Source organism: Chroicocephalus ridibundus, chromosome Z (assembly GCF_963924245.1).
Source record: "Chroicocephalus ridibundus chromosome Z, bChrRid1.1, whole genome shotgun sequence".
NCBI classification, from domain to species: domain Eukaryota; kingdom Metazoa; phylum Chordata; class Aves; order Charadriiformes; family Laridae; genus Chroicocephalus; species Chroicocephalus ridibundus.
Genome location: NC_086316.1, coordinates 76,707,390 through 76,735,304, shown reverse-complemented (window position 1 = coordinate 76,735,304; position 27,915 = coordinate 76,707,390). Strand labels below are relative to the sequence as shown.

Here is a 27,915-nt window from a genome sequence, read left to right as displayed (position 1 = left end):
ATAAAATCAGTGAGCATGGAACATAAATTTAAGTCATTGACTAACTTCCCATTTATGTATTAGTTTTTACTCTGATGAGTGGTCTCTCTTAATTTTTCAGACAAGGTTAACTTTCAATTTGCCACTAAATCTAGTCTTACATCATAGTTACTATTTTTGCTACTGGTAACAGTCTGCATACAAAAGTAAGCACCCATCATTATGTTTATCCTGTCTTTGGTGTCATGATAAATTAATCTGGTTTCCCTCCCCCCAGATTCCTACTGTTCTGCTGAAACTATATTTGAATGCAAATTGAAGGTCAAGTGCAGAAATCCAACTTTTAAAAAGCAATGAAAAGTCTTAAAAGCACTGCACATGTAAGATTATAAATGCACATTTTGAATCAATGTGTTGGAAAATTGGTGAAATTTCTGACCACGGGTCCAACAAGATTTCAGAACAAACAGGTCTCTGCCTCAGACTTCTTTCACAGTTTGAGGAAAAGTAAGCTTTCTTCCCTTTACCAAGTCTCAATTGATTTCTCAACTGTGAAATTATTATTCAGCTAGTTCTGCTTAGTAACCTGAAAATCTCTCTCATACCCCTGAAGAGACAATTACCAAAGAAGCTGAGGCTTTGCATACCAAACCTAGGTACCAAGTGTTCAGATAGTGACTTTTCCAGTTTGCTAGTTTGACTGTGAAGTGTTGATTTTATGTGTTCTTCTGAATGTTTCATTTATACAGTAGCAAGTTTCTTTCACGCAGGTTGATTCTGAAATAAATCTTTGTCTTGAATCCTTAAAATAACTGATTACATATTTAAAATGAAATTCAATTACCTTAGCCAGTGAAAAGCCTGTCAAGTTCCATATGACTACGTGTTACCACCCGACAGACTTCACTTGGTTGAGACTGCAACAATGAGCAATAAAATCATAATCCAAATTTCTCCAGCAAAGCAGAGCCTCTGCATGTCTCTTCGTAATTTCCCTTCCGCTACACCCCCAAGCATTTCCCTCTATCACCTTCCTCTTTAAAAGTGTGTGTAGTAACCACTACATTCCCTACTTCTGCAGTAATATTCCCTGAAACTGTCTTTAAACTTGGATATAAAAGTGTATCTCTGCTTAACTGTCTCTTTCACACAGAACCTCTATAAGTGCATGCTTGAAAGAAGGAAAGTTGAAGAGTGTCAGAGAACACTCTGACAACTAACCAGACACCTCTGAAGCCTCGCTATTTGTCTCCAGGGTGCAGAAATGTGTCTTGTTCAGATTGGAACAGGACACGCATACATACCTAACCAGATGCTCATCTCTTCCAGCAGCAGAAATAAGTACTGTTTATTCAAAGAAGTGAAAAAAAAACCCCAACAATGTGAAGCCTTGAGTATTTGTAGGAAAAACAACCGCCTCCATTTTTGAATTCTGTTCTGCTGATGACCAGGTGTTGAGAAATGCACCGCAAATTAAGAAGGTACCCCAAAAGCAGAATCGTTAATGCCTTAAGTGATTAACTGAGTGACTTATCTTCCCATGAATGTATTGAAAAGAATTTCTCAAAGTGACATTTAAAATAGGGTGGCCAAAAAAGCTGGGTGTTGCTCAAACATAAAGGTATTTTTAATGCTGCAACTGCTTTTGGTTTCTGACATGTTGATTCTGGTATCTGTACTGTGAAGGGGCTGGCCTTGGCTGTGCAACCCACTTTACAGGGACAGGAAAGAAAAACAGGGGTCTAGCAGAAGAAAGAGGCTTCTCTTCCTGCAAATTCTGAAAAGGGAGGTAAATTTATTCTGATTTGTTTAGAAAAAGATGCTGGTGCTGAGAGAACCACAGCCGTCATCAGCCAGAACTAAAATGCACCCCCAATGCATATACCAGCTTAACATTCCCTGGAAAAGCTCCCTCTGTCCCACCAGGTTTTGGTGGCAGGTTTGTGTCTACCAAGGTTTCAGAAATTCTGACCTTGGAAAAGATTTGACTTTCAAGGGCTGTGCCTTCGCACCAGAAGCCTTGTTAGAGGTCACCACACTCTGGTATTTCTTCATCAACCTATTGCTGCCTAATTACAGCTTAATTGCTGCTTTCATGGCAGAAATCACATCCCAGTGAAAACCCAACAAGTCTGTGGCTCCCTCTTCTGTGTGTGTGGCTGATGGATGGGTTGTCGCTTTGAAGTTCTCCAGGGGCTCTTGTCCTCTGCTTTGCTACCACTTGTCATAGATGTGACAGCCTGTGTCACATCTCAGGTGGTCCCATGACCTGTGTGCTGGTGCCTGCTGTCACCCCTTGCCAACAGCTACACCTTGTCACACAAAAAACTCTTACAAACCTCGGCTGGGAAACTGCAAGCCACGTTTCCTCAGCTGCTTCATCTGCAATCTGTTGCAGGCGCACACAAAGCTTGGTGGCTCTCACACCAAGGACACAAACCTGCACTTGCACACCAACACACTTGGCTGTGCCCCAGGATTTAAAGTAGGATCTGACCCCACAAAAATCTGAAGTAATGTGTGAGGACAGCAGTGGGAGGACTGGCAGCAAGGAAGATTGCTTGAGAAAGGCATGTTTAGTGATATCTTTGAAACTAGATGATTTGTAGAACTATGTAATGCAAAATACTGGCATCTTAATCAAGAAAAAAAGTCTCAAACAAAACAACTCCTTGCGCAGGAAAGGCTCAAATCTCTGCTGAGCACAACTGTATGGATTAATTATACGTGAACAAGAGCGCTACATCATGGAGCTGAGTGCCTTAGACTGGCCAGGAAATACCATCCCAAGTTCAGTCCTTTGGGGCGACTTGCCCTCGAGAGACAAAACCCTGCATAGCAGCTCAAAGTCAGAACCAAGGCACAGCAATACTACAATCAATTGGCACCAACTTTTTACAACAGTTTTTTTTCCATACAAGACACTGCCCAGCAAAGGTATGGCAGAAGCTTCTATTTTATCTCACACATTTACTGTATTTGATGTGACTGTCCTGAAACAAATACCTAGGACAAAAAGTCCTGTGTAGTTGCTCCTTTAAACATAGCCCTCCAAAAGCATGTGGAGGAATCTTCACATAAGTCTTGGTTTGCCCACTCATTCATTTACTTATTTTACAGGTATAGTCAAGGCATACAGGTAATTTAAAACCCTTTTCTGAAGGCTCTCAGAAGAGCATTGTGGAGGTCTTCCATTGGTTTCCAGTTGCCTCCGGAGCCTAGTGCACCATGGCAGCATAGGAGTTACCTACAGAAGTCACCAAAACGATTTGAAAGTTTACTGAGTAAAATTCTTTCAAGCAAGAATAGAACAGATCCCAGAGGATCCACAGAGCTTGCCCTGTTCTGAAACAATTTTCCAACAGCTGCAGGATGCCAAAAATCCTCCTCCCGAAACACGCTCCAGACAGTTTTTTTACAAGGGAACATGGCAGCATTGCTGGCAATCTCCTGTTACTCTGCAAAAGCTTTAGAGACTGCTATCAGTAATCACTGCCTTGCCCAAACCGGAAAGATATGCAACTCCATGCAATATCCTGTAGTGCTTAGAGGTTGCTTGGAAATTTAATTACAGTTTAGTTCGGCAAGTAACTGTTAAGAGAAACCAAGTTTTCTTCCCTATTTTTTAAGCTAAGACACTTGTGCCCAGCTTTCCACACTGCCACTCCTGCCCAGTTTTCCACAAAACCACATCCTTTAGGACCCATAAAACTAAAGTCAAATAAGTGAACATAAAAAAAAATCTCCCTCCATAATCTCTCTCCACAAGTGTAACCTCTCTGGAAGCAGCTCGAATATGTTAGTAAGTGAAGACACATAACCAAGAGGCAATACAACCTCTGCATGACTGGCATGCACTCCTGCATAGCTTAGAGGCAAATCTCTTCCACGTAGCTAAAAACAAATTCAGTGCTCTGAGGGACTTGCTACTATCTAAGTTACTGCAGTGCAGCTGAAAGACAACTCCACTTAGCTTTAAGCAAGCTACCTGAGGTATATTTTCATCATAAAAGCACAAAGCTCACTGAAGGTTAAATTACCTGCCTTTTGGGACAGACCTTGCAGTCCTGCAGGGCTCTGTGCTGGGATGCCTGGACAGAGACGCTTAGTTTAACATTAAGGCATCTCTACACTATGCTGTAGTTTTTGACGTGGTTACAGCACAGACGCACCCTCAGATGTTCCTAGAAATGGAGGACAGTGTGGAATACCCATTCATTTTCCCACCTGGTTGTAACAGCCACCACCACCGTGAAGCGAAGCAATGCCTATATAACATCCTATCCCACAAAGGACAGTAGGTTCCTTCCACGAAAGGGCCTTAAGAAACCCGTTAGAAGAAAACAATACATGGCTCATAATGAAAGATATAGTTACATCCCATGTCAGTTAGCTGAAAGAAAAACAGACAAATCAGGAAGTTGTAAGAGAAAAATAAATATTTTTTATTTCTTGTAAAGGCACACTCATATACTTCTTGTCTATATTTTGGAATTGTAGGTACTGTATTAAGGCAGCTTGTAACGTCCTGTCTGTAGAAACAAGGAGTGGTGGCTATTCAGCAAGAACAGGGGATGTGGATGTCACACTCATGCCTCAAAAGGATGTTTCTAGCCTATGATGGCTGCTGACTAGCATCTGACTTCAGTGAGAACAACCAGAAGGTATGAAGACAAAAATCAATGCTGAAATATCACATTAGAGATCACCTGTGGAACACAAGTGTCTAGCACTGAGCCGTAAAGTTCCCTATACTGTTTCATTGCCAGTATCGGATTAATTTTTCTTTGTGTTGTTTTCATTGGAGAATTCCCACTGCTTCCAGGACAACCATGATCTGCTGAGCTTCAAAGGAAAGTTGTTGTGACCAGCCTATTCATTTACTCTTGTTTCACTCTCACCTACCTTGTCAGTTTGTTAGGAAGGTGGCCAGTACCTCCACAGGTAGACCTGACAGAATCTTGGAGGCATTGCTGGAGTGTAAACTCAAAATTCATTTTTTAACCTTAAATACACTGTGAGCATTGTGTGGTTCCAATATGTTTGCCCCTGACCACCCAGGAAGCAGAGGAAAGACAGACCTGAACAGAAAACCTATTCCACAGTGGAAAGACATTTAAAAAATAATCAATTGAGAACAGACATCTAAATCCCTGATCTTGTTAGCATTGCTTCTGTATACTCACAGGGCTGTCAGAGCTTGCTTCATCTATGGGAAGAAACCTTGTTTCTAGCAGAAAGACCATGGAAACATTGAATATAAATCTAATACTCAGTAAATTTACAATGTATTGGTTGCCTATAGCAACAAAAGGGCACTATTGCCAGACTCTACTTAACTCAGACTGCAATTTTAATCAATATTAATGGAGTGTACATCCAATCAGATGTTTTGTCTTGACACAAAGATGAATTTAAGTACAACTATCTGGTTCAAGAGCTGTTTTTCTAACACCCAGACCTGGTTATTTATGAGAATAGTTAAAGATTCAGTGGTACAGCACCACAAAATTACCATGTTTTTAATCAACACTGCATAGAGAAAATTTAAACCTTACGAAGAAAAATCATTTCTACTAAAGAAGAGACTTTAAATTTGAGGTTTCTACTGTCTGCCACTTCTTTCTCTGGAAAGCAGGAGCCGCTATCTAGTTTCTTAACTATAGCTCTTTTGAGAGACAGAAGGGCCCACAGAAGCCCAGAGTGCCACCAAAGAGGGCTACAGCTGGGCTTTCGCAATATATCAACATGATGAGTTTTCACAATAATGGGGCACATCACCTCAAATGGACCATGAACGTCTTTCTTGGAAGTTTGGGCAAAAAGTCTCTTCCCGATGAGCCAAAAATGTGCTCAGTGGAGGTTTCTGTGACTCTTACCCACCTTCTACACATTTTGGGACAGAATTGAAACCCTCCACCATCAGTTGTCCAGATTCATCCCTTTGTCAATAGTTTTTTAGCAGACAAGTTCAGAGATAGCATAGATTCAAACAATTTGGAAGAGAGAAGAAAGGTTTTGCTTTGTTTTTAAAACGCCTCCCTTCAGCAAACCACAGTGGATGGAGCTTGGGTGCAATTTTTACCTTAACCAGGGAAGAAGCTTTCCCCAGGGTAAGGCCAGAAGGTGGAAACAATTTGCCAGCTGCAAACAGCAACGCCCACAAAGGGGGTATAGCAGTTGACGCGAGCAGGTATGATAGTTTTAGCTGGTTGCCACAGATCAGACACACACTGCCTACATCCCAAGTCCTATACATGTGCTTCTGGAGTAGTCCACAACCTTAATTTCTTTTTACAGCTAAATGCGTACCTGCTATGCCAGAACTGCAAAACAACCGTTTACAGAAAGGCTTTACCCTGCAAGCCCTGAAGTACTCCAGCTTACCCAAACTTGTCAGAGGCCTGCAGGTAGCAAAGGAACCGCCACATACACCTCCCCCCATCCGCTAGATGATTAGCCAGATGGCAAGCCTGTAAGAAAGCTACCATGAGACAGTCCATATTCCTGTTCACTGGACCCTGTAATGCAGCTTAATTTCTCCAATCTAAATACCAAGCTCTGAAAGCTGCTATTTCTCTTGCCCATTTTCTAGATAACATTAGGATTCCAGAAGAGAACTGTTTGTATTAAAAATAGGATGTGTCACATTAAGCCACTGGTGTGTTCTATAAAAGCCCTCAAAAAGCTTTTTAAGAAAACACTCTAGAGAATACTGGCTTTTCTTCTTGCTACTACCTGGCCTTTGCATTCAAGGGTATTCAACGCAGTGAAGCCTACCCTGCAGTTGAGTTCCAGTGAGGAAAGTCCTGACCCAGCACCACAAACATTGCTAAATCTGTAGAAACCTTTCTCTGAGCTATGAGAAAGAGATATGGACTTCAAAGAGCAGCTCCTCTGGAGATCAGAAAGAACCCCTGCTAGTTGCTTTACCAGCAACTTTTAACCCAGCATCATGAATTTGTTTTCAAAAGCTTTAGCACAAGAGTCACTCAATATGCAGCATGAGGCACAGCCCAACAGTGGGGCTGGTCAGTGTCCTCTGACATTTCCTGGCAATGTATGGACACAAACTCATCTCTGGCTATAACATTCAAGACAGTTATTGAAGACTGGCCATTGTACTGGAAGGATAAAACTTGGTTTTTCTTAAAGTGAAAAGTGTGTGCACTATTACTGCTAGCCAATGTACTATGAAACCCTTTCTGTTTTATTAGAGAAATGTCATGCAACCATTTCTTTTAGATATTTGCATTGACACTTAAAGTTCTAATATTTCACCCAGTACAGTTACTGCTGGAAGGAAAACACCTAGTAGCCAAAGAAAGCTTGGTGCAGTACTAAAGCCAGCACCTAGTACCTGAGACTGAAAAACCAACTAGAATCACATTCGGCATCTCAAGTAGAACTAATCACAGGAACCTTCCTACCAGGAGAAGTTACTGGGCTTCAACAACCCAAAGCAACATGTAAGATTAAATTGGTCTCCACTGGAGGCTGTAAGAAACTCAATCACTCTTTCATATCAATCTGGTAAAAACACAGATTTCAAGGAAAGATGCAGCTCATCCCATAAACCTACAAACTGAGGTTTGGAACAAAAACAAAAGGTAAAGGTTTTTCCTCTATTTCTTATTTCTCAATTTGCCTTCAGGGGCAGGAGGGGAGGACATCAGAGACAGAAGTTGAAAGAAAAACTTTCATTAACAGTAAATCACGATAGCTAGTGGTAGAATTGTATCAACACCAGAGAGGAGATCTCTCTATTAAAAAAAAATAATAAAATGAAGTGATAAAAGCAACGAGGTTCTTTGGAATAACATTAAATGATACCAAAGCTAGGACAGTTGTTGAAAGCAACGACACATGATGGCTCACAACAGCAGAGCAAACTAGCTTCGACAGTTCACAAACAACTCCGTACCACTGGTAGGAAGTCCCCTGCAATGGCAAGTATCTAAGAGACTGGCACAGTTACCTTGCGTATGCACAGATACTTTCCCACAGAGTTCACCAAATTTGATTAGATCCCCAGGAGGTGTTGCAGTTTCCAGCCTCCAACTCTACCATGTTTTATTTGCATACAGACTCTGCCTACTTCTGACATGCAATTGTGTCTGAGCCTAGAACTATGACAAGATAAGGCTACTATTGACACTATCATAGCAGTCTGGTAAGAACCACAGCACTCAATTTCAAAATAAATCTGATTTTGATCCATGATTTCTACAGAGCTCCTGTGGAATAGACCTAAGCTGCCATTTCCTTTCCTCCGTTTCAGTAAGAGAAGGTGGTATACAGAGTTGTTATATTTAAACAGTACTCCCCACTCAGATCTCAAAGCTACAAGCTTGTCCATTTTCAAAAGGCGTCCAATTGCCATTACTGAAAGTAACTATGCCTGGTGATACTAATTTGCTCCTTTAAGACAGTATGGCTGAAATAGCAGCTAAAGTAATTGATTTATGTCCACTAGTGTGTTCCAAAGGAAGAGGTGCATCAGCATAACAACACTGATGGTGCATCACTTTTTAACATCTCTTTTTAAAGGCTGAAAAACAGGACTTAGGACTTGGTGCATTACAGATTCAAAGATGTTAAGCCCTCTGCCTTGCCTCATACTACACTCACCAATTCCTGCTGCAGCAGCCTTCTTCCAGGAGGAGGGCTTTAATAGGCCTACCTGCATCCTCCTTCCAACCCACTCTTGCCTTACACCTCCTTTCAGCTCCTCACCTTTGCCTGCAGCACTCCCCTGCCCCAGTCCCACTGTGCTCATACCATCTTACTTACAACCCTGAAAAAAATCTGCCACTTGTAGGTTTATAGGGTTCTTTTTTGTCTTTTTAAGCGATATGTCTAACAGCTGTCCTAACCCTGAGGCATCAGTCACCCTCATGGTCTCTCTTGTTACTCAATTTTTTAAGCTTTTCACAGAGCATAACTTACTGATGCAAGACAGGGCAGAGATCAATATCAGTAATAAGTAAAATGTTTCTCACTTACCGCCTCAGAGGTATGATGTCCTCAAGCATGTAGCCCTTTTATACGGCTTGAAGTTTTTGCTTTTGTTTGGTTTGGGTTTCTTTAAGGTATATAAAAACACTGATATAGATCTTCTGTACACTGTGGGTACACGCAAGCTCAATGAAGAGTCCACTAGCTTTGTGCAACTGAAAACCATGTTGTATTTCAAACAGGTCTGAAGACAGCTCAACACCTGCAGCAGAGCAGAGCAACTCCAAGGCATCCTCTGACGTGGAGGCACACTACGTGCTAACAGCTCCTTAGGATGTTATTCTCTCTCTTCCCCATCACTGGTGCTGAGATCTCAGGGATCAACCCTTCCATCCCAGAAGACACATTTGCATTCAATTTAGAGCCTTCTGATGTACACTCATTGCTCAGCACACCCCTCTGTCCTAAATAAAGTTTTTGCTCTTTCCTCGTACAAACCCAGGTGAGCTTCAGAGCAGCAACTCAAGTCACAAAACATTAATTAGGCTGAAACATTCACTGGACATGGTTGGTAGTTTTTCAGGTGCTGTGCCAAATTGAAAGGCGGCCAGATTTACAGAAACACTTACTACACTTCAGCAAGCAGGAAAACAATTTTTAATAAACCCCAGTATTTTATAAGCCCTTTCCCCACCCTACTATAGAGGAATTACCAAGACACCTGTAAATACTAGCAGGTAGAAACAGGACAAATTCAGACAGAACCGCTAAATAAACTGGTAAAATACAGCAAAAAATCCTCTTTTTAAGATTTTATATTTCCGTTTTTTTAAAAAATGTTTCTCCAATACAAGAGTAAGTAGTTTTAAATTAACTTCAGAAGACATCCACCTGGTTGCTCTAGCCTTTAAGAGGTCTCTAACTTGATCTGTTGACGCCATTTAGGAGAGGCTTAATCTGAATCCTTACTATAAGTAATTCTTAACCCATTTTAGTGCTGTCTGTTGGGTGCTTCTTGCCCTGTGAAGGGGACTGCACATCATCATGCTAGCGCTGAAAGTGACCACAGGCTGGAGCACACATTTGCAGGACTTTACCAAAAACTAACCAAGTAGCTATGGTTTAGAGTGCTGTACATGCTCACCATCCAAGCACTGCTTGCACCAGTTGATCCAGAGTGAAACTCGAGTTCGGACAGAGTTTGCTTACAATAGACTTTGGCTCTTGGCAGGTACTTGAGGTATTAGCGGAAGGTCACGCTGACAAATAGAGCAAAACTCACCTGGAAACTGAGAGAAAGACAATAGCTAGCTTTTGAAAAACCTGACCCAGCAATACAAAATGGCAATTGACACTGCTACGGGCAGACTGTTTGAATAAAGGATAGTATTTCCACACACATAACACTATTTTGAAGTTCGAGAGGATTCTGATGACAGTGACAGATCCAAAACAGCATTCACCATGCACTACAATAGAGGATGCGTAGCACCACAACCTGCCAGGGAAGCAGTCCTGTCTTTGAAGAGCAGGCGTATGTCCATCTAAAACTCCTATTTAGACACATTGTGGTAGTTATTCCAAACAAAAGGCAGAATGAGGACTACTACCAAAATACTAATTTGGAAGTGATCCCCATTAAATTTGATATGATTTACTGGTTAAGCTGAAGGGGTTTTTTTATCATCATTTGCAATCAACAGAATTAAGTCCCATGCTCTAGTAAGGACCAAGAAAGAGCACTTCTACCTTTGCATGATAAAAAGCATGAACTGACTTCAACCTTGAAAAATTAAGGGATTTGTCATGTTTATCAATTAAGATCACAGACTGAAGTACAGCTTCAGACTACTAAGAGCAAGTTCTTCAGCCACACTAAACCAAAAGAACAAGTTTCCAATATCAAGGGAATAAAATCACAGCAAGGGTCTAATACACTTCAGAAGGTCAAGCTTGGAGTGGTATTTAATGGGCCTGCCTCAACCATGCCTCCTGGCTCTCTATGTGTCAGCATGAAAACGTTATCACCATTGCAACCAACTGCCGGTAATTCCCTGTGATGTTAATGAGTTTTGAATTTATGCAAAGTCTCCCGGCAGGTTCTTCCGCAGTATCTACCAACTGCCATACCAATGGAGGATACCTGTGGTAAATACATTTAGCTTTCTCCCATTTATTAATTAATATAGCAAGCCAGACTTCACCAGCCATTTGAAAATCTTTCAAAAAACCAGAAATCACGTGTCCTGGAAAAGAGGAGTCAAGAAAAATGCATCAGGACTTGGTTTTGAGTTCCCATGTATCTATTAAGAAAAGCTCACAACATGTTTCTATAATTCTGACTAATCTTCCACAAAATACAAGTCAGAAACCAAAAATGAAGTGTTTGATCCTCAAATCAATTAAGACTTGCAAGAGCTGTCAGGACCTTGTGCAATCAAGTGGATCTGCAACACTAGAAATAACCTCACAGCCAGACGTGGACTAGAGATTGAGAAGTCTGAAGACTTAACATTGAATTTTTCTACTTTTTACAGAATTATCAATGATCATTCAGCATCAGAGCCACTGTCAAACTGACATGGTTTACTAAGAAGGAGTAAAATTTCTTGTTCATAACACAGAATCACAGAATCATAAAACAGATGAGGAAATTAAATAACACAGCATCAAACACATATCTCTTATGCCAGTAAAAGCACCTTGTGCCTCTCCAGCCAGGTGCTAGGATATTAACCACCACCTCCTCCAATCAGCACTGCTATATAGGCACATAGTAGTAAAGAATGCTTCAAGGGCTAATCATCTGGACATGCAAGAGAAAACTTTGGCACTATTAGAATCTCTATCATGGACTACTAGTTTCTGGATGAGAATTGAAGAGAGAGATGGTGTCTTGGCAACACACAGAGACACACACACACATACACTTTCTCCATCTCATACCCAGAGTGAACAACAACCAGGGTCCCAGTCACTGAGAAGAGGTTAAATACGCAGCTAGTTCATGCATCTCCATTTGTCAAATCAAGCGCAGCCTATGGCCATAAACTGAGCAGCAAGCACTGCAAACTTCACACCTCTGAAAGTCAATGCAGAGGCACCTCTAGATTTAATGTGCGCTACCAGCTAACCTCATGGGACAAGATTTCTTTGTGGGGTTGGTCTCTGTCTTAAGCTCGTATCTGACATGTCCCGCTACAGCACAAGGAAACTTTTTTCTGCAGAAAGCACGGATTATAAATTCTATGTAGCTACATAATCCAAATGAAACATTCTCCCATAGCTAGATAATCTCTTTATAATAATTCTGACATGCATAGCATGGATCATCTCAGTTATTTTCACAATCACTTTGCCCTAATTTTCACAAGGGGTACAAGAAATTCTTCTCATAAAGAAGTGCTTTTGTGATACACTATCTAAAGTACATCCACCGAACGGTTTGGCTCTGCTGGAACACATGAAGACAAGGAGCAGCACAACTTCTTACTCCATCAGAGCAGCAGAGGAATCACTACTGCTTTGCAGAATTCTAGACTATATCTTTAGGCTTTGCATTAACATCCTCAAGTGGCAATTCCTGACAGTTAAACCTCAGATGCGTCACAATACATTTTCAAGAAAAGCTGGGACTCTAACTCCTTTACCATACCTGTTCCCCTTAATCCTAGCACAGTGATCAAAACTGGAATCTAAATCCAACTTTTGACACACACATATTTACAGAAATGGAATCACTAGCTAGCAGTTTCTCCTAGGCTTATCAACTGCCAACAACCCAATGGGAAGTGAAGTTTTTACATGCTCCAGTGGGCTAGGTGACCTCCATCTTCAAAGCCTGTGAACATGCTGTTCCTATAATTATTCTCAGGACTGCTATTCACAACTTCTTTTCTTACATAAAGAGAAATTAAGATTAGAGTTCTAGACAGACCCACAGACTGGAAAAAGGTTGGTAGGGGGAAAGAGGAACAGTTAAACTTTCCTTGGACTACACCACAATTTTGATGCAAGATTCTTTGAAGTTTAAGAATCCTAAGCTTAGAAAAAAAGCTTTTTCTGCTGCTTCCACATCATATGGAACATGTGAAAGCCCTGTCTCAAGGGATATTGTGCTTGGCTTTCTCTTACTTCACATGTATTCCACAGCCAGGAGCTATGAGAACCAACGTTCAGGTACTGTGTGTTTCCTTGTGCTTTCAAACTAAATCCACATTTGCAATCATTAGGGTTCAATGCTACAACTAAAAAGATACCACAGCATTTTGATGATGCAGGCTGTACTCACACTAAGTCTATTTTGCCACTGGAACAAAGCTGTCCCACAGAAGCAGAGACTGGAAGTGCTGCTGGAGAGGGGAGGCTACACCGATAGAGCTGGTCCCTGTACAGACACAGGAGCACTGCACATTTCTCTGTACACCTGAGACTCAGCTATACAGAGTCTGTCTGGAAGACAAGTCTGGAAGCGTGAACCTTCATTAGTTTTGTTCCATCAGTGCAATCTCCTCTTTCCATGCCTCAACTGACAAAACAGTGCCTGCAGAATGTCTATGTGGAGTTCAACTGGAGGGTCTGCTCTGGCCATCAGAGGCAACGTATTTTCCATTTGCATCACGTGCATGTGGTTGGGAAGAAAGTCATGCTTTCATACAGAGAAGCGTATTGTTTTTAGAAGCGTTAGTCACAAGATCCTGACAGACAAAAGCTTTACAATGCCATCTCTGGCCAGGAACACTCCTATTTGTTTTTTCTTTTCAATTAACAACACACAACCCATGCAATGCAGACCTCTCTCCCTCCCTCTCCCATTTCTGAGGTCAGTCTGCTCAGAGAGCTGCTTGGATGTTCAGGTTCTGCAGACTTCAGAAGTTTTGAAATTTGTCTTTTAATATACCTCAAGCTACTCGCAACAACTGACCACAAAACAAGTTTCAGATTAAAAGTTAAGCCCCACAATCAAGTCACTACCAATGAGGATAAGCACCATGAGTATTAAAATAGTAAGCACATTCCTCTACTGCATTAACCACTGCAGGCAAAAGCCTTTACACTCTAAGATTTCTAACCACAAACATTAGGATCTGACTTACAGAATTGCTGTACTCATACAGAATTCAATAATTTTTTTAATAAATGAGCATCACCACCATGGTTCCTGTGCATTTTGTTTGTTTTGCCAGCCTATCAATATAAAGAACATTTTGTGGATCAGACTGGGTTTACTGGACTCTGGTACCTCTCTCAGTGACAGATTTTTTTATTTTTTATTTTTTTAAAAAGATATGGTGACCTTAAAGAACGTCTCGCACCACTGCGGAGCAAGATAGCAATAATCATTTCAGTTAGGAACTCACCGAGCAATTCAGCAGAACTGGGAGGCTGAGCAAGCGTGTATTTGAATCCCCTTACCTCCTCATCTCTAACAGATACTAGACCCGCATGCTCCAACGTGCTCTAAGAAGTTGCTTTCCTAGAACTAGATTGGCTCAAAACATGGGAAGTGTCATCTGCTTCCCTTGTCCTATCATTAGTCTGCTGTCATGCTGGCATATCAGCCAGAGTCAAAACAACACAGTTCACTTTCCAGGGGCATGATTTAAGCAATACTAACAAAAGAGCTTAGGTAAGCATAAATGAATCTCTTCCAATTTTATAAACAGGAGTCTAACCAACAAGTCCTTTTAACTACTGCAATACACTGCCAGTGTGCTCTTCTTCAAGGACTGCAGTACTTTCTCACTTTGAGGGAAAAAGGAAAGCCACAGAACCGTAAGTCTGAGAACACCATCACAGAGGTGCACATAAACACACAAAAAACCCTCAAGTTACCTTAGACAACTGTGCATAGGAGTGAAATGAAGAACTCATGAAGACAGAAAAATAATTGCATTCAAGGAAGTTAAAGATACTTGGTCCACCAGCAAAAGAGATCTACTGGCCAACTGTAGAGATCTGTTTGAAAACAAGATGCAGGAAAGGCCACCACCAAAGCAGGCTATCTCATCCCAGCTCAAAAGCTTTTCCAATGCCTGTGGCAAATTTAGCGAACAGACAGACTCCACCACATCGCAAATTTACTGGGGGTACAGGAGGAAACAATAATTAGATCAGCATAAGCACCTCTGACATTGAGGAAGGAACCAAGCTTTGTTTTCACCTGGGGCCACATACAAACAAAAGCCTGAAACAAGACATAACCTAAGTAAACAGTTTATTTGAATATGGCTGTACTAAATCACTAACCTACATTCCCATGCAATCAGTAAAACACACAAGACAGAGAGAAATTATGATCATTAGCATACCACTGCTGTGCTTGGCTTAGGAAAAGAGACTGTCTACAGGATTTATTAGACTGAATGCTGCAGAGCCCAAAAGGTCAGCTGCTCATATTAATGGATCTTAGTTCAGGAAGGACACTGAAAAGAAACTGAGAAAAAATGTGTCAGACAAACATGAGGCAAGACACTGTGCCATGCCCAAGGAGGACCGATTCGTGTCTGATGGTCCTGGACACCAACAGAAACATGAGCTCGACAGAATTGCTCTAACGCAGTCTATTCTGAAGCAAGCTTTGAGAAGCACATGGGGGAAGAGACTGCAAATGGTTGACAAGGTTAGTGTTACCTGCTTGAGTGCTGCACGTAGAGTATGAACACTGTGCTATAGCAGGCAGATGCTCCTGGGTTACAGGAGTTACTTGGTGGCTAGGTATTTGATAGCCTGACCTGTACTACAGTTTTGTTGAAATGTTTTCTCCACTAACTCCAGGCAGACAACTTGTCAACAGCTGTAATAAAGCCACAGCTATGTTGTAGAACTTACTAAGCTCAGAAAGAATTTAAAGACATTCTAGCGAAATAACTTGTTCACAGGCAGAGGCTGCATTTCCACCAGACAGTGTGCCAGTACAGCTGGAATAGCTTTTTAAGACAGAATAATACTCTCCCTTTTCCCTTCTGTATAGGGATTAAGTTCTTACCCGTTGTTAGAGAGCCAACGCTCTTCTCAACAAAAGCAGCATGTGCTACCTTTACTACTGAAAATAATAATTTTTTCTCAGCCCACAACTAAGATTTATTTAATATTATAATATTATTTACATTATAATAATATGGTAGCCACTGTTAGAAAACCACAACAGCCACTCCTAATGGAGACCCAGTAAAAGTGGTTGGGATGCAGGCAGTATCATCCGCATGTATTTAAGAGAGCACATCTTTGCAAAGAAGTTTCCCGAAGTGATAAACCTTGCTATCCTGCATATTAGTGATGGATGTGTCCAAAAGCTGAGCAGATTCCCTAGCAGCTACTCTTCAAAATGAAGAAAATTTCCACCTATAATTTCATTCACTCCAATTCACTATCCTCAGGGTCAAACCACTGAAGCAAATGCTTGCTTTCTATTGTATACTACAAAATGGACACTCATCCATTGCTTCTGAGGTTTAAAGGTGAGTCTTTAAACCTCAGAAAGAATAACAGCCAAGGAGACTACACAGGGTTCAAGCTCGAACTTACGGATTTACTAGTTGCAAGTGGCTGCATCATTACGATGTCAGTTTTATAGTGACAGATACAGAATAACCTCAGAGGGACCTTGTATTCAAAATGGCACAAGACTTCACCGAAGATGCATGGCATGCATGAGTGTGAGGGGAAAGCGTAGACACATTTCTACAGACTGTCTGTGGAAAGTGACAGATAATTGATCTGCACAGTAGCCAGAAGACAGCTACTCCAGCCAACGTCTTAAAATGTCTGGAAAAAACAGGCACACCTTCATGAGAAACTCTCAGTCCTGCCGTTAGCCAGCTCCACTCTAAATGCCCTGCCCCACAGATCAAACCAGTGATGGAGTCTCCTCCTCTATTCTTACCAAGGTCAGTCTTCGATTTCACAGAAAGGAATATATAACTCTGGAGAGACCACATACACCCTGCAGCCCCATTGGTAAGCTGAGGGCTTTCCTTGAAGGAAGGCTTCTGGAATTAAAGGCATGAGTTGTTCTCCTCTCTCACTTTGCCATTTTGCACATCTTGTCAGACTCTTTAAAGATCTGCCACTACCTACCAGCAGAGAGAGTACGTGGCTGTATCGGTAGCAGGAATTGGTGTCTGAGTAGATACTACAGATAACGAGCTCTTGAGAGTTACATAAGAATCCCAAGAGGAGACCGCAGGTTTAATTCTTCACAGAATTCAGTGCCCCTTTTAAAAACACCTTTCTTCACTCCAGAAGAGATTTCCAAACATGACTGACAGAACAACCATAGCCAGAGCTTGTACAGAGAAGAGAAGTGTGCCTTCAGAGATGGTGCCAGACATAACATGCTCATGTGTCCTGACAGGTCATCCTCTAGCTACAGCAGCCACATCCCTTACCACAGCCATTTGGGAGCCTGTGTTGGATCACTGACAGGATTTCAACCTGGCCTGGGGTGGTAATAAAAATGCTCCTGTACCTCTGCATCAAAGGTCTGATACAGGACAGGTAGGGGACAGGACAGAACCCCAATGAACTGAAGAGTTCAGGGAGGTAATCTTTAGACTACTGCTATAGATGACACTGCAACACATCAAAATAGGCTGTATAACTTAAAAGCAGCACTACTTGAAATAGTTTATTTCAGAACCCATAATACTGCTACGTTACAAATCTCATGTCCTGTAAGCATTTACAAAACATATAGCTGAATAACCCCTGGGCTACATTACAATGAATATACATAGAGATGACATTTTCATTTTAGAAGCTTTTTCCTTATAGAAAGATGAGTTTCTTGTGTATCTGCACTAGAGATCTAATGTTACATTAACATACTATTTCTAAGCCCTACAGGTATAACCTTTCTTTTTGCTTCTTTGTTACTTTTGTTTTTCTACTTTTAGTTTTTTCCCCACTTTAGGAATGCATCAGACAAAACAAATATATCTTAATGAAAAGCACAACTTTCCTTGGATGAGATAATCAGTATTTCCCAAAAATAAAGAATGCAGATTTTATAAGCATGCTTAGCACTCATGTTGTCCACTGACTAAAATTATAGTTCATTTTTTTAAAAACTAAGTATCCAGTAGATAGTCTAATTTTTTATTTTCTGTTTTTCTCTTCTAATGCTAAAAAAAAAAAAAGCTGTATAAAAATGCAGCATCTTCTGTATCTTCAAAGTTTCTTTGAACTGTATCTTCGAAGTTTTTCACCTCCAGGACCAGCGTAGATTTGGCATGTCAGCTAAAAAGCAAACAGCATCACTATAGGATGTGGCTAAGCAAAATCCTTAGCCTGGCTGTCATCATCACAACTAGAGCTACCACCTGAGGTCCCACAGCCTGGCAAACATCTGCAAGGAACCAGCCTGGCCACAATGCTTCAGAACAAGATATAAGAACCATCAGCCCAATTTCTCTGGAAGGAGCGCCCATTTTTCACACATGCCAAGAACTAGGAACTGAAATACTGCATTCCAGCTGCTGCTTTCAAAAAGCAGGCCAAAGTCTTAGGAGTCTGTGTCAAAGCTCCTCTGAAACTGTTGCATTTTGACAGGTGCTTTTTCTTAGGAAAAGTTGTACTGCCATGTGGGCAAGAGCACTTTTACTCTACTTCCATTTTTATGCTAAGAACAGAAACTGCCTTCATCAGTGGATGGGAGCAACGTGTGATCCAACACTGTCATCTGTCAGTTTGCCATCATATGCCAGCCAATGTTTCTGTATGCTAGAAACACAGGCTCAGGAGGGTTTAATGTACCAGCAGAATTCAAGATACAACGCCACAGTATTGTGCTCAGTACGTTTCATTTTAACAAAAATACTAAGGATTTTACAAGAGTTTAGCTAACAACACAAAACACAGACTTATAAATCCCAGGGAGACCGTGTATGAGGCTCCAGTCCTGAAGAAAAGATGGGTCCACATATAATTACAGGCTCTCCCATTCCCATTTCGAAGAGTATTTTAATTCTTTTTCTCTGCAGTATTCTCACTGTGCAAGTGTCCCCTCATCTCTCTCTCCCTTTAATATCTGCCTCTGTAATGAGAATTATTTTAGGAAACCATCCTGACGAAAAAGTGAGAAAACAAACAAACTCCAGTCACCACAACAATGCACCATCAACAAGAGACTGGGAAAAATTGCCTAGCTGGAAGTTAACACACCAAATACTGACATCATCAGCCAATATAGCCACCTAACAAGTAGAAGTGTCCCAGAAATAATGGATTGCAGGCCTCATCACACCATGCATCTTTGCAATGCTGGGAATTGATTTTATCCAAAACTAACCTGCTACTCAGCAGCTAACAAAGACAGCCCATTTTCTGAGTGCAGAGGGATCGCGTCAAGCTGAGCTGGAGGTTGGAGATCAAATAGAAACCAAGCAGAACAGAGTTTCCACCGTTGAGCTTGCATCATGTTGATAAGGAAGACATAATACTAATCATTATGAGTAAACAGAACCCTTTGTAAATTAGTTTATATTACAGAATCACAGAATGGCAGGGGTTGGAAGGGACCTCTGGAGATCATCCAGTCCAACCCCCTGCCAGAGCAGGGTCACCCAGAGCAGGTTGCACAGGAACGCGTCCTGGCGGGTTTGGAATGTCTCGAGACGGAGATGCCACCACCTCTCCGGGCAGCCTGTGCCAGGGCTCTACCACCCTCAGAGTAAAGAAGTTCCTCCTCATGTTGAGATGGAGCTTCCTATGTTCAAGTTTGTGCCCATTACCTCTTGTCCTGTCACTGGGCACCATATTAATTATAAGAGGTTGGCATTTTTGGGATGAAAGCCAAGAACCACAAGTATCCAAGACAGGAAATGTGGATCAGAACAGTCCATCTCATTTTCATGGAAAGGCACCATGTGAGTGTGACCCAGTGCCAGTTACTAGCCTTTCTGCCCTTCCATGATGAGTATGTACAGAATTGTGCTACAATACCAAAATATGCAGCATAATGTGTCTCACAAAGGTATGAAACACTGGGTCTCATCCCATCCTACAACCTGACAATGTTTAACCAGGGTCTGTATGCCATCCTGTCCATCTGCCTGCAGCAACTCACTCTCGTTAAGTCCTGCACTGAACCTTTGTTTGAATCTGAGTTAGTACACAGCAGTTCTAATAACACATTTGCAGAGGTCAGGTAGAGTCAAGACAACTTGCTTGACTCTGCAATGCTTATCCAAACAAGCTGGAGAGAAGAGGAAATTATTGTCCACCTTCTTAACTTCATATCACTGCATCCGATACAAAGGGTAGGAGGTGACATATGACAGAGCTGGCCAACGTGCAGCCTGTAGATCAAATGTTTCTTGGCTCTGCAACACAAGACCTATCTGATTTGTTACTAGCAGAGAGAAACTTGCAGCAACCAGAGATCCCAGTAGGCTTTGTCAGATCAAGCAGTACTTCACACAGCTCCAGTCTGTACTAGCTAGGTGCTGCCCTTAGCCTTGCAAAGAGACGCCAACACAGACCTTGGCTGGACAAGGCTCTCAAAGGGAGGAGGTTCCCCCACCAGACACATTTGATCCGTAAAGAAGTTACTTTCACAAAGAGACATGAATGTGTCAGGTTCTCTGTCCTTACTCAGTAAATACAACACTGGTTATTGTCAGGATGTATACTCAGTGGACACCAGACACCAGCATACTATCACCCCTGACAGACAGCTGATCAATAATGCCAGTATCAGTGGCAGGTTTGGAGGCTGAGGGGCTCAGAAAGGCTTCAGACTACTTTCTAAGAGCAGATTCCCTTCAGCATTTAATAGCCCTACCTATCTGTTAATTTTGAACATTAGCAGATCAGCAGGCCTGTCTGTTAGATGGTTTCTAGGCAGATCACTGGCGATTATCCTGGAGTTCAGCATAAAGACATCAAAAGCTGACACTTCATCTACGCCAATGAACAAGACATTCAAAAGAGTGCATGCTGGTCAACAACCCAAAGTTTTTAAGGATTTAGAGCAAAGCCTAGCTTCACAAACCTCACTTCAGGACCCTTCTCACATTGCCAGGTAGTGACCAGACTCAGAGGGAACAGTGCTCTCCTAGGATACCTGCCAGCCAGGATGAAAAAACACTTCGTATAGTGTATGCGCTTCAAATCAAGCAAGGGGCCTTCTCTATTTGCTTTCAGCAGGGGATCATGTTTCAGGACATATTTTTGTTTTATAGCTTCAGTGGCATTTCACAATGACTCTTAGGTCCCGCCTGGAAAACGAATGTCTAAATGTGTACCTCAGCCCCCTGGATGTGGAAAAGACTGCCAGTCTCATCTCTCCCTGAGATCACGTGGAACTGAAAGCTTTTATACTAGGAAGAAGAAACAAGAGGTCCTGACTTGCTAAGATTATTCTGTAGTTTAAAATATAGGATGGGAAGGAGGCGGAAGGGACAAATAATAACTGTAACATAACAATAATAACAAACAGCAGTATTGCACAGAACTGTGTTACCGAAGCAAATTAATATGATAAAACCCAGCTGGCTTCTGAACTGCAAGGGTTCTCGCAAGCATACAGTCCCTACTGGCAAGACACAGACCAGGAGCTACAAAGGAGAGGAAGCCACTGGAAATGTTGTACCACACTTCTTCTGTCTCACTTCTGAGCCCGATGCCAGCATTTCCAGGCACGTGGAAGAATCCTGCACACCCAGTCACACAGCAACAGCCCTTTACATACACATGAGCTCCACTCATTAAAAATCAACTGAAGCACACATTCAGAATATTCTTTTAATGCAAGTGTTGAAGCCCTTTGTGAAAATTTCCTAATTCTTGGCTGCTGAAGAAGGGGAGGAAACCAGCTTCCTAAGCATACTATCGCTGCTGCACAATGTACCATCCTATCGTGAGACAGCAGGGTTGGACCACACACCTTTTCGGGTTCTACTCACTCCATGTCCATGCAAATGTGCATGCATGTGCCAGCTTGACTCCACTATTATTGTAGGGTTTCTAGAAAATACTCAGGAGTATTTTTTGTCTGCCATCAGCTTTTCCAAATTTGCTAATCTATTACACCCACTGCCCTCAGCAACATGGATAAAGAGGGCCAGCCTTGTACATCTGTTGCCTCTGCCTGATAAAAAACACACACAAGTAGTGGATGCAACAAGTCTGCTCAGCTTGTGTGGGCAGTTTTCATCTGCACCACAAAGGTTAGAAGTAAAAGAAACAAACCACCACAAAAAACAAGCTAAAAATATTTTAACAATTTGTCAACACTCCCACCATAAGAACAGTGGTTTTCTTGCTACTGAGGGGTAATTTGAGTTTGTAGACCTTCACAGAGAATCCTTCTGTTCACAAGACAATTATTGTGTTCTCAACTTTTCACAAACACCAGCTGCAATAAGAAACCATGGATTGGTACATCAACTCTAAATAATGTACAGTTTGGTACACTGGAAATCTCAGCAGTATCTTCAGCGCTAACATGAACCTGCCAATAACGAATTCTCACCTGCTGACAAAAGGACCCGTGTAAGTTTTTCATTAAAGTTCTTTACACCTCTACAAACATTTCATATCCCCATCTCACACAATCAGATGCTGAGATGGAATTTGCTTACTCCAGGTGCCAAAGGGAATCAACATCTTGAGTGAGTCAGATCATTATCCAGCTTTGCCTTTAATGCCAAGGTGAACTGTATTTCAACAGGTCCCAGGTTACACATATCACACCTTCGAGCTGAGAGTGAGGCAGACAGAAATAAGGGGAGAGGAACACACAAAGGAACCTTTCCCAGATGGGAAACAGAAATGGACAAACACATTCAAGTGTTCTGCAGCCCACACACATACACAAACAAGGCTGTAGCATCAATGCAAAGCAACTACATGCTCATAAGAAGTCCTGGACTACTCAGTGATGATCTAGTGTCTCCCATGGCTGCCAGCCAGCCAGCCTTCCTTCCTAAGTGTCATTTCAGGAGCTACCAAAAGCCAGGGCCCACTCTACCTGCCCATTTATGTAGCCACAAAGTCCCACGAGCCAGTATACTTCCTCCTCTGCAAAGATTCCCCAGGGTCCCATGTAGTAGTGTAACCATTATGTCAACCTCTTCAGAGCTCATTAATTGAGTATAATTGTGTCTATGAAGTGAAAAAAACATCCTGATATGAAAAACACATGCCCTGGCATGAAGAAGGGGAAATCAAACCCTCACAAATTGCCTTTTTTGTTTTTATGTAAAGGATTTTATGTCTGCAAAACTAACTTGACAGCGATGCTTCTTGGCAAAACACCTGCACTTTTCACACGATGAGCATCCAACAGCAGCTGTGCGATGGCTATAAAACCAGCCACGGAGAAGATGATGCTGCATCTCCACACCACAGGCATTTCACACCCATCCCGTCCCTGGGGAGCACCGCTCCCCGCAGCTCCCACATTGGGCTGCGCACACACGCCGCCTAATTCTTCCTCTAGATCTCACGTATTTTGTAAAAGTCAACTAAAAGCCCCCATCAGCCCTCAGGCGTCCAGCTGCTCTGGCTGCTGGTCCTTCCCCGGTTCCACCGCCGCCCGCCGCCCCCTCCCCGGGGCACTCCCCGTGGCCGGTGCCGGTACCCACCGGCCCAGGAGGCGGGAAATACCCGCCCTACGCGCCAGCCAGGCCGGGATGCTCCGGGCCGAAGGTCTGCACCGAGGCCGGAGCGGAGCCGCCGCCGCCCGTCCCCGCCCTCCCGGCGGGCGGCTTCTGCCGCGGCTACGGACGGCGCCCGGGGAAATGCCGGAGGAGGGGGGGAAGGACGGAAGGGCCGGGCGGGCAGCCGTGACCACGGGCGCCCCGAGATGACACAGCAGCCGCCGCCAGGCACGGCCCCGGGCCCGGCGGGGATGGCGGCGGCGCTGAGGGGAACGGCCGTTACATAACGGCGGCAGCGCACGGGCCCCACCTCAGCACCGCCACCGCCGCCCCCTCAGCCCCGACATCCGTCCCCGCTCCGTCCCCGGATCCCCGGTGAGGCGGCGGCTCCCGGGGACAGCGCGGCCCCGCCCGCCCCTCACCAGCGGCTGCATCTCTGCGCGCACGGCGGGCACCTGGAACCGGTCTATCTCCTCCATCATGGTGGCGGCGGGGCTGGGGCTGGGGCCGGGGCGCAGCGGAGAGGGAAGGAAGGAAGGAGGGAGGGCGGACGCAGGGAGGCTCCTCAGGCGCCGAAGGACGCTGCCGCCCGCCGCGACTGCTGCCTCATCGCCGCCACCGCTCGCCGCCGAGGTGACTCAGCCGCGCCGCTTCCGGGTCCGGCAGCCGCCGCCCCGCCCCTTAATTGCATATTCATGAACGGGCGGGACCCCTGTCAATTATCCCGGTGCCCGGATGCTCGGCTCCCCGCGGCCCCCGCCCCGCCGCCGTTGGGACGTACCATTCCCTCCCCCGGGGGGAGCGGGGGCACCTGGCGGCGGGTGGGGGAAGGGGGGGAGTGGTGGAATAGACAGGGCCGACGGCGTTCTGCGTCCGGATTGGCTGCGCGCCGCTTCCGGCGCGTTGCTATGGTTGCCGCTGTCAACTTCCGGCCGGGCGGTCGGGAGGAGCGGCCGGTGGCAGGGAGTCTCAGCGGCAGCCGCCATGCCGCCCAAGGCGGGCGACAGGCACCGGCAGGTAAGGGCCTGTCCCGAGCGCGGCGTCGTAGCAGGGCAGCGCCGCGCTCCTGTGTGACAGCGCCGTGGTGACGTCAACACCGGCGCCGTGACGTCAGACCTTCCCCCGGCTGGCGTCACTGCAGTGCCTCGTGCAGCGGGAGGTGGCAGTTCACACGAGGGAACGTCGCTGTGTGGCCCCGTTCTGTCTTTGCTGCCCTCAGCTCTTGCTCGGAGAGGGTGCCATGGTGTCATCGGTGGGACACCAGACCCGCAATGACGTTGCCGTTCCCAGTGCCGCCATATGTGACATCACCATGTGTAGCCCAGCTCTTTTCTCTCCAGGGTGCCCTGCAGAGCTGTAACCCCTATGTAGGGCTGGGTGAGGTACCGGGGCTCAGCACAGCTCCTCTTGGCACTGCTTACTGCGTGGTCACATCATGTTGCATTGCTCTGTCCCTACACTAAAGCACGTCATCACCCTGCCTGTGATGCCCTGCGTGTTCTGTGGCACCTCGGTGCATTGCCAGCCTGCTCTGGCACACCAGCGTGTCCCAAAGCTGCAGCAGCCCCACACTGTTTCACTCTACTGCTGCAACCATGCGAGACTATAGCGGTTCTCAGATGTCATTATGTGATGCCCTTTCATCACTGTTGCAGCATATGACACTTCCCTTCCAGGGCAGGTTTTAATGCACTTGAGGTGTCCGCAGTCTGTCAGAGAATCTTTCAGGGAAAATGAGGGGACAGGTTGAAATCCCTGGTTTTAATAGTTTCAAAAAATTCCTTCAATTATACCTAGCTGTAACTTTTATCACTATCCTTTTGTTTAACTATTTGGTCTTCTCTCAGTTCAGACGATGAAGTGGGATCATCTGCAAACTTTGGTAGCCTTAACCCTACTCTGGGAGTAGCAGTGTCAGTGAATATGTGTCTGTGAGACTTCACTGTCTGCCTTCGGGCTCTGCGAGGGCATGTGTGCATGCATCCCCTCTCACGATGAAGGGCTCAGTCAGATTCATTTCTGGACCTCAACTGTTACCAACTATCAAAGTGTTTGATTTCAAAGCAGAGATGACCTGGCTGATAAAACCCTTTTCATAACAGGTTTAGGTTAATCCCAATGTTTTTGATCTTTGGGGTGGGGGAAGAGGGTTAGCATAGGTGGCCCAGAAGCGACCAGAACCAAGCAGCCTGTTTCTTTAGTCCAGTGCACATGCTGGAAAGCCATAACTGGTCAAGGAAAGCAGAAGGAAAAAAAGAGGGACCAACGTGATGGTTCAGAGCTGTGAGGTGGTAGCTGAGATCCCGGGACAATCCCCAGTGGTCTGTGTGGGGTTCCTGAAAGAGCAGGAGCTCTTTCAACAAGGGAACAGCAACCCTTGCAGATCATCTGATTCCCTTCTAGTTACCCAAGGGTGATTCCTCTGGACTGTATTTTATCCACACTAGGGCTGTATGGACTCTGTACTATGTGGCTTCTGAAGCCTGAGCTAATAAACCCAGTTAAGTGTAAGCTGACTCTGCAGAGCCCTATCAGATCTCCCTGCTCCTGCAACCGAGGGTTGGAGCCCAAAATCCAGAAGTACTGAAATGATTCCTCATGGGTCTGAGGTCTCTGGGAGCCATCTGCGGATTTCTGCACATGTGGTAGGAGGGCTTCTGGGCTTTAGAGCAGGCAAGAGTAAGAGACGCCCACTGTGACATTCCTAATCCTTCTACTAAGAAGTGCTAGTAATTATCAAGTTATAAAGGGCTTTACAAAGTTTGCAAAGGGCGCAAATTCAGAACCAAAAATCACATCCAGTCCTAGGTAATGAAGATGTTTATGCAAAAATTGTAAAACCCATTAGTAATAATAATGATACAAACTAAACCTGGTATTAAATGCTTCCTCTGAATTTCAGTTCCTTTTATTTTTAGAATTTCCACATAAATATTTTCAATCATTTTCAGTAGCCATTATCTCAAATATTCTGAAACAGAGAGTCTTTGATTCACATGTTCTTTGACAAACTTAATTAATGTGCTGTAAAAGCATTAATTTTATTTTAAAGCTCTTGAAACGTCAGAAACTCTTTAAACTCTTTGGATTTTTGGCTTTTCACATAACTTTCATTACAATAATTTAAAAGGCAGTAATTTTAACTTGTCCTGTGTTGCCTTTCCTATATTTACCTTGAGCTTGTTAAATCTAATTGCTGTTTCATGTCTCTTTATCTACTAGAATATTCTAGTGGAAGATTTATGTGGCTATGGAGTCTGGAGGCTTTGCCTCATTGTCCCTGACTCAAAATATAGCCCATATCTCAGTGGCTTTAGGTGTCCAGGGACTGGATGGCTTTGCACTATTGACCGCCTGATCAGGGCCTGATGAATGGTATTTTCTGAGCCCTGATGGCCATTATAATATTAACTGGTGAGTCAAGGTCTAGATCCCAGTTCTTGACAAGAAAATCTTTGAAAATAAGTGAGTAAGCTCTTGCACTTCTCCCTCATATACATTCCTCCTCTCTGCCAGTGCTAGTGAGGCTGGAAACAAGCCTGTTACTTGCCAGTGAGGCTGGTTTTTCTGACGAGCATCATTTCCATGGGTTTCCATCCTTGTCCTTTTCATTGCACATTCTCCTCTAGCACTATGCTCTTTTCACCTGTCCCTGTGCCTTTCATTCCTCTGTTTCCTATGTATTGCTTTGTTCTGCTCTGCCTCCTAAGTTTTTCATTTCTGACTGCTTTTCCTTTGAAAATGTTCTTCCTGAGATTGCTCTCAAAGCTGAGATAGTTACTTGAACACAATCAGGTCCTTCCCTTTTACCGTGTGTCACTTCCAGCCCCTCCTCTGCTTTCATGACTGTGTGTTCTTCAAGTGCTTTGTGATCAATTCTTCTTTTTTTCTTCGTCTTTTCCCTTACAGGTGGTGATTGCCTGCCCTTCTTCTCTGCCTGTCTTGTACTGCCTTCTCCTCTGACACCAATTTGTTGCTTTATTTCACTCTTTTTTTCTTTGTCTGGGCGACTTCAGCCTCCACTTCAATCTCCAGCCACATAATGTCTTTTTCTTCTTCTTGGAAAGAAATCTCCCATAGTCCTTTGTGAAAATATGTCAAAAGCCAGTTGGCCATCGGGTATAAAGGTGTGGGCTTCTGGATGAATCATTTGACTTGGTCTGAACCTTAATTAGAAGCACGTTTAAGCTCTTGTATGTTTATGTACATTAATAAGAAATGTTTTCAGTGTTCAAAGGCTATTAAAACAATTGGGTGTGCCTGGATCTTTGTGTTCCTGATGCAGCTTTGTAATTAATAATAGTTATGTATGCTCTGTGCTTCAGTAACATCCTTCCTTTCAGGTCTGAAATGTGTTATGCACAATTGAGCT

At 43.6% G+C, this 27,915-nt stretch overlaps 2 protein-coding genes across 4 annotated transcripts in view; one reads left to right on the top strand and one right to left on the bottom strand.

The window, feature by feature from the left end:
* Positions 1–24,238, bottom strand: part of FAM219A (family with sequence similarity 219 member A) — a 101,262-nt gene extending 77,024 nt beyond the window's left edge. For 2 of the 3 annotated variants that reach the window (XM_063319442.1, XM_063319443.1), the window contains exon 1: positions 23,966–24,238. In XM_063319442.1, coding sequence (XP_063175512.1) covers positions 23,966–24,025 — 60 coding nt within the window. In that variant the 5' untranslated portion in view covers positions 24,026–24,238. The remainder of the gene's footprint in view (positions 1–23,965) is intronic. The other variant, XM_063319444.1, reaches the window with a different exon arrangement.
* Positions 24,239–24,476: 238 nt separating this feature from the next.
* Positions 24,477–27,915, top strand: part of DNAI1 (dynein axonemal intermediate chain 1) — a 161,732-nt gene continuing 158,293 nt past the window's right edge. Inside the window, exon 1 of the mRNA XM_063320830.1 lies at positions 24,477–24,560. Coding sequence (XP_063176900.1) covers positions 24,528–24,560 — 33 coding nt within the window. The 5' untranslated portion in view covers positions 24,477–24,527. The remainder of the gene's footprint in view (positions 24,561–27,915) is intronic.